General features: G+C 38.4%; 1 protein-coding gene across 3 annotated transcripts in view; it reads right to left on the reverse strand.

Annotated features, from left to right (window-relative positions):
• LOC112521616 (tyrosine-specific transport protein-like) overlaps positions 1-6,777 on the reverse strand; it is a 19,496-nt gene extending 12,719 nt beyond the window's left edge. For all 3 annotated transcript variants that reach the window (XM_025130580.1, XM_025130579.1, XM_025130582.1), the window contains exons 1-5: positions 6,371-6,777; positions 6,202-6,242; positions 5,174-5,266; positions 4,609-4,683; positions 3,294-3,343 (exon numbers count right to left, since the gene is read on the reverse strand). In XM_025130580.1, the coding sequence (XP_024986348.1) occupies positions 3,294-3,343; positions 4,609-4,683; positions 5,174-5,266; positions 6,202-6,242; positions 6,371-6,677 (566 nt within the window). In that variant the 5' untranslated portion in view covers positions 6,678-6,777. The remainder of the gene's footprint in view (positions 1-3,293; positions 3,344-4,608; positions 4,684-5,173; positions 5,267-6,201; positions 6,243-6,370) is intronic.
• Positions 6,778-7,285: the final 508 nt, after the last annotated feature.

The following is a 7,285-nucleotide window of genomic DNA, read 5'->3' on the forward strand; positions in this document are numbered from 1 at the left end:
GAGATTCCGAAACTCGCCTCCCCAGTCGGTTTGGACAGATTTCAGTTTGGTTTGAAAATGTCTTTCAACCATCGCAAGGAATCGTTTAAAAGGGGCATAAACATCAAATTTTAGTTTTAATGGAAAGATCCACATAAATATGGAATAATGATCAACACACAGCAAAAAATAATTGTGACCATCAAAAGAAGGAACAGGAACGGGTCCCCATACATCACAGAAAACCAAATCCAAAATGTGCAAACTTTTATAAGTAGATGGTAACAAATGAAGTTAAGACGATTTGCCAACAGAACATGAATCACAAAAAGTACTAGCACACTTATTTTGTAAAGGTAAATGATATTTAGATAACATGGACTTCAAAAGTTGTGGATGTGGATGTCCAAGTCTTTGGTGCCATGTAGTGGAAGAGGCACGTGTGGTAGAAAACGACATTTTCTGAACAGGCTGAGGCTGAGGAGGACGGAAGGAGTAGAGACCACCATTACTTAGACCAGTGAGGAGGATAGTGTGTGTGAACTTGTCCTTCACAGCAAAGAAAGTAGAGTGAAATTCAAAGTACACATGGTTATCAAAACAGAATTTTTGAACAGAAACTAAGTTCTGTTTTATGTCAGGTACGTGTAGTATGTCTTTAAGGGAAAATGTTTTGTTTGGTGAATGAAGTTGTGAGGAACCAATGTGTAGAATGGGTAAACCCTTACCATTGCCAACATGAAGGTTGTGCTCACCGTAGTAGGCCTCAGAGTTATCGAAGCTAGATAGGTCCGATGCAACATGATGGAGCCAAGCTTGTGACCGGTAATTTGTAAAGTTGGCAGAAGGTGGTTGTCTCGTAATCATAGGAGCAGGGTCTCGATTGGGGCAATGAGACGGGATATGACCAATCCCACACCTGTTGCAGTTGCAAGTGCCAAAAACAGTGTTTTGATTAGAAGCCCAACTAAATTGATTACGGTTACCTCCTCCTTGACTTCTGTTGTTGTAGTTTCCTCGTCCGCGTCTAGAATCACGTCCATGGCCACGGTTATTCCTAGACCTGTTGGTGTAAAAGGCATGTGCAGGCTGTGCATTAACAGGCTGAACTTGAAGACCAAGTTGTGACAGAAGCTGTTGAATAGCTTGAAGTTGATCCGGTTGAGGAGTAGACGAGGTGGCACCAGGAACCGCTGAGTTGCGGTTGTTCGTGACAGTCGAGAATGCTTGAGGTGGAGAGATGTCAGTTGCAGATTTCTTGATCATGTAGTCATGGTCTGATGGCAGGCCATGAAGTTCTAAAGAAAGTTGGGAATTGGCGACCAAGGAGTGTTGACTTTAGCCTGTTGTATTCTTCTCTAAGACCCGAGATAACCAACATCACCAAATCTTTTTCTTTCATTGGTTCGCCTATATTGGCGAGAGCATCAGCATATTCTTCAGCCCTAGTCAGGTATGCGGAGGAGGTTTCAGCAGGCTTCGTCTCTAGTTTAAGAAGCTGAGTTTTTAGGGTGTATTCCCTAGATGATGTGTGAGGAGCGTAAGCACGTTCAAGAGACAGCCAAAGATCATGGGAGGTAAGTCCTTGAACGTGTTGGAACGACGCCTCAGAGATTGTAGAAATAATCAGCATCCGTACATGAGCATCATTGGAAACCCATGCTGTGTAGTTAGGATTCGGTTGTGGTAGGGGCACTGTGGTGCTGTCGGCATCTTTTCCAGATGATGATGATGATGAGATAGTCATCGGTGGACAAGGAATGGTGCCATCAACATAGCCGAACAAGTTGTTTGTGACAAGGAATGGTTGAACCATTGTCTTCCAATAGCCATAGTTGTTTGGTGATAAAGTGAAGCCAAACTTGTGGGAGTTATGGGTGGTTTTCTCGGTTGGAGTGAAAGCTGCAACAGTTGTCATTGGACAGAAGGTGAGGCAGCCGTAGGGTAGAAGACGGGTGCGGTAGCTTTAGGGTTGCCTTGTGATGGCAGCGGTAGGGAGACGGCAGCGGTAGGGCAGCAGCGGCAGGGCAGCAGCTGTAGGGCGTTTAGGGCCGGCTGCGGCTCTGATACCAAGATAAACTTGGTAATTGTGTGTGTGTATACCGATTACAATCAGGGATATATATAAGAGATACATTTACACTCTAGACCCTCTAATATAATTATATATATATATATATCACACTTAATTGTCTAATACACTGTGAGCCGCCCTGCCCATCTGGTCGGTATAAAAATGCTTCGGCCTTTGGGTTTGTTGGAGCAAGTTTTTTCCACATGATTCCTTTACATATTTGAGTTAGTTTTCAGATTTAGAAACTTTGTTTTGGGAAATTTTGGGTAGCTGATTTTTTGATCGAAGGATTTTGTAAACACATTGTAATCTCTCCCATTTAGTAATAAATCGATCTCTCTCCCTGTGGACGTACACTACAACCCTGATAGTGGAACCACGTTAAATCTCGTCGTCTCGATTTTACGTGCATCTTTGTTATTTGGTTGTATATATGTTATTACTGTTGTATTGAAGTTTGTGGATCTGTATAATTGATTGGACTACAATATACAATACTTAAATCTTGTTAATCCGCATTTGTTGTATCGGGTCAGTGTGGACTGTGGTTTACTGATATTTGTTTGGGACTGTAAATCACATTGTTGTTATACGACATTGAAACTACGACTGACCCTACAATAGCAAGCAGCAACGCAGACAACAAAGAAAATTGCATCCTCAGTTTTAACCAGAAACAAACAGAGATTAGTGCTCAGAGACTTAGGAAATCAAGCAACTGACTTAGACAATATGAACACATTCAGCAAATCAATGGGGTTAAGTCTGTTGAGTCAGCCTTTTACAACAGTAGCATGCAAAAGATGTCAGAGACAATGGACCAGTTTGATCTACCGAATTAAGGTTTTGCTTCAAGGGTCACATGGTGGTAGGATGATGACTAGGTGGTTTTAGGGTTTGAAGATGACAGCTAGGTGCATACAAGAGTTTCTGCTATTACTAGTTGTACCAAGGGCTTTTAGGCTCAAATACCATGATACAAATATATTTTAAGAACATTTATCTCTACCTTTTATAGAGAAAACCCTCCCACTATAGAGATGTATCATAAATATGCTGATAAGATAAAGATAAACCATATCATACTAGGATTAGGACTCTTGTTATAACAATAAAGCAATGAACATATCCAAGAACCACAATCTCAGCACAAATCTTTTCTCAGAGACACTTCAGAGGCAATTAAGAAAATATGTTGTTAGAACTATGTACCCTTATTAACTTAGTCAGATCATCTTACCAAGTAATCTGAACTCCAATAGTCCCAAGTGTTCTCGTAGCCATTGATACCTGAAAAATAAACATGCAAGAGTTATGAAATGAAAAACATATTCCTACTGTCATCACGAGACCTTCGGCCCAATGGCACAAAACATAGCCAAGTAATCTTGAGGTGAGATATTCAAGCCCAGTAAGTGGTATTTGCATACGTGTTTGGCTGGTCAAAGTCAAGAGAATGATGTCATTGCCAAACTAGTCAAAGTATTTAATCCTTTTCTTGGCACATTAAGTGGAAACATTTCAAACCAGATCAGTATGAATACCTGAAGCGCAAGCCAATGTATTATCAGCCTAATCAGTTTGTCATTATCGGAGTAGTATGATAAGTCTGACCATTCTCAATTGTAAAATGGAATTAACAACTTAGATTTCAAATAATCAACATTTCTCAATGACAAGTACCATGTGGTAAAAAAAACTTAAGCTTCTTCTCTCATATTCAATCAATCACTCACTCGTTAAATGACAGTCACAGATTGAAAAGACCATACCCACCCTTGCATATCTTCCACTATTCCCAAATACATGCTAGCAGTGCACCTATACAGGTTCAAATGCACCCTTATGGATGTGGTATCCCAGGATACTGCTGATTTGGTCGGACGTAGTGTAAATATCTTAAAGTTACTTAATAATGCAACCACTTAATTTTGTGTGTGCAACCACTTCTTTTTTTTCTGATGGATTTGAGATTGAGTCTTGTGGTATCTTAACCCTAACTCTTATATATTAAAATTTATTTCTGTAAATATTTAAGGCTAATATGTTCACATTTATAAGTAGGGTTAGTTTGTTTATATTAAGGTTAACTTTTAAGGGTGAATTAGTATATTTGATGCTAACTTTTTAGGGTTAATTTGTTTACATTTATGGTAATATCATGTTTAGGATTAAGTTGTTTATATTTATGTTAATTAATTTTGCGATGAATTTTTAAATGCTTCGCTCATTTGTGCCATAGAAAAAAGATGTTTGTCAATACCATGAGCGAGAATATAATTAACATACTTCAAAAGATGAAGAGCCATAGCGATCAATTGTAGGGGGTAATTTGTTTATCACTTTTGACAAAACCGTACTTTTTATAATTAATTTCTATTTTTATATGATGCTATTAATTATGTGCAACCACTTCGAAATTTTCCTTTAAAAATGGATCCACATTGCACCTACATGGTGGACTTGAAGATACAATAACCATTGGATACAATATCATGCATCTCTATCAAGGAATCGATTAGGATTAACTTCTAGCAAAGAATTGTTGAAATTACCAATGATACACCACCAGAACCCAGTTCGCACATTGTCTTTACATTTACTTCAGCTACTAGCAACCCAGTCACAACCTGCAGGAGAGTAATTTTGCAATGTTGTATGATTGAAAACTTAGCACCATATATTGACCAGTATCAAAAAGACTAAAACTGAGTCTATGCCACCTTCTGGAGTGCCCCCACCGCACCGGTCCCACGGCCATCATGGTGTTACCCGGTTTTGACGGGACATCCTTTCCGGATGCACACTATCCTACCACCCAGGCAACACCCAAGGACAGTGTCAGATAGACTAGTATGCTAAACACATTGTACCCATCAATATTTCTGGTTTTTGTGTCATCTTATAGACAAACTTTCTGTATTAATACTCTCTCCATCCCAAAATAAATGCAACAAATTCCTTTCTGGGACATCCCAAAATAAATGACACAAAATGTTGAATCTCTTATGTCTTAAATTACACTTTCTTAATTTGACAAGAAAACGTAACTTAAGAAAAAAGCAACAAAACCAGGGAGCAAATAAATATATTCATGAAGCAATCATGAAAGAGAAGTACCATATAAATCCAACAAAGAATGCAAGTGATCGCAGCCGCCAAAAATCCAGCTTCCTGAGTCACTGCAGGAATAGCAAGAATTCCTGCTCCTACCTATTCAGACAATTTACATCCATACCACAAAGTTAGTTTCTCAATCATAGAGAAAAGATAGCACACAATCAAGTGTAGCAAATCAACTCTGCAATTCTATGTGTGTGTTGATATTAACAACCAAGAGCTAGTTAAGTACAAAAGAAAATCAAATGAATTATTAACAGCTAAAACAAAAAGTAAAAGGCTAGGACAGTAGGCGAATGACTTATTTAGTTCTTTTGAGCATATCCTGTGGAAAAAAGGAACTCCTTGTTTCATCTAGTAAATAAAGGCATTCACTTCCATTGATACTCATTTTGTCAAACTAAAAGCAATTTTAGTTTTCCGAATTGCTTTAGCAAAACTTGCAATAAGCAACTGCTTCATGCAGAAAATAGAAGGTCAAAGTAAGAAAATAATATGGTAAGAAGCAGCCTAGTTTAATAGATTTAATGGTCGATTTGCTTGAATAAAAGAGAAGTGCGCACTTTCAGTCGAATTTCTTCTTCGCCACAAGGTACTCACATCATTCCCCACTTGTTCTTCAAACTGAATGTCCTTGTATGTCAATTTCCTCGTGAATTATGATGCCTTGGCATAATAAATCTGATTGAATGGTAGCTTACTATTCTAATAGATTACACACACAATCGAATTTCTGACTGACTTGCCTTTTGATGCAAAGTCCAAAATTACATCTTCAGCAATAATTTTTTTTTTCTTTTTCAAGTTTTCTATCCATCCAGGTTTATCCAACAATCTCTCTAAAAAGATGCATTACATGAAAATTTGAAAGGCCCAATATACGTTCATTTTGTCTGCCATCATGGCGGAGCCGCCAGAATGGTCATTTGAACATTTATTCATGTGTGTTAAACTATAACATATTTAAGTAGGAAGAGAGGGATTACGGTGGTGCCAGCAACATATTTAAGTAGGAAGAGAGGGATTACAGTGGTGCCAGCAACCAGAAGAACGGAACTAGTGACGCTTCCTGCAGAGCATTGGATAACAATCTGTAAGTCGTAAAAAAAGAGAAAGGGCACAACATGAAATTGACAGTTTGTTGCCTTACACTTTGTGGAGAGATGATGAATTAACAATGTATATAAAATTAAATACCAGGTTCCCGTTTGAGAGTAGCTCGATTAAGGTTAGAGAAAAGCCTCTCGAATTCAAAATCTTCAGAGTCTTCTTCCAATCTCGGCTTTTCTTCAGAAGGCTGCTGCTGTCCTTGAGACGAGAAGCATCTGAATCTGGTTACACCTAGTGGTGTAGTTGGGGATAACTGAATTGATGTCTTGCTGCAATGATGATGACTACGACGTTGAATGTGACGAAAATGATACGAAATCGGAAACCCTAACGGCTTATGATGATCACAGCAAAATAATGGCGGGAAGGAAGAAGGAGAAGAAAAAGTGGCCATGGCTTTTAGGACTTGTGATTACTGGCCATTCTTCCCTGCTCTATCAACTCCACATAATGGAGGGAGGCTAACCACCACCAAGCAGACAACGACCCACTTTTGCCATGTAACGGGCACCGGTGTTCGGGTTTGAAACTTGGAGTTCCGGTTCGGATAATTGAAATGAATGTATTACTGTATCAGGGCTAACAAAAAGTGACCCGTCCATTCAGATTGACCTTCGACCCTACCGGTCAGGTGTCAATCGAACCCAAAATTATCAGCTTTTGGTTGAAATTTTTTAATCATTTAGGTGAATGGATCAACTCATATAATTCATTTATTTAAATAGGTTGGGTTGAAACTTTCGACCTAATTACAACTTGTTTTTAACCCGTTTTCAACTCATTTAAAATATTATATAACTTTATTTTATATTTAATATTTATTTTCAACTTGTCTCTCCCACTCATTTGTGGAAGTGAAACCCAAATAATCAATTGATCATGTCCGCCTATGATACAACACTCCAAATCTCCAACAATCTCCCTCTCATCTCTCCCTCTTATTTGAATATAATGTATTATAGTATAAAACCATATATTTGCTATAACTAAGTTAATTTATTT

This window comes from Cynara cardunculus (assembly GCF_001531365.2).
Source record: "Cynara cardunculus var. scolymus isolate 2C chromosome LG 11, CcrdV1, whole genome shotgun sequence".
NCBI classification, from domain to species: domain Eukaryota; kingdom Viridiplantae; phylum Streptophyta; class Magnoliopsida; order Asterales; family Asteraceae; genus Cynara; species Cynara cardunculus.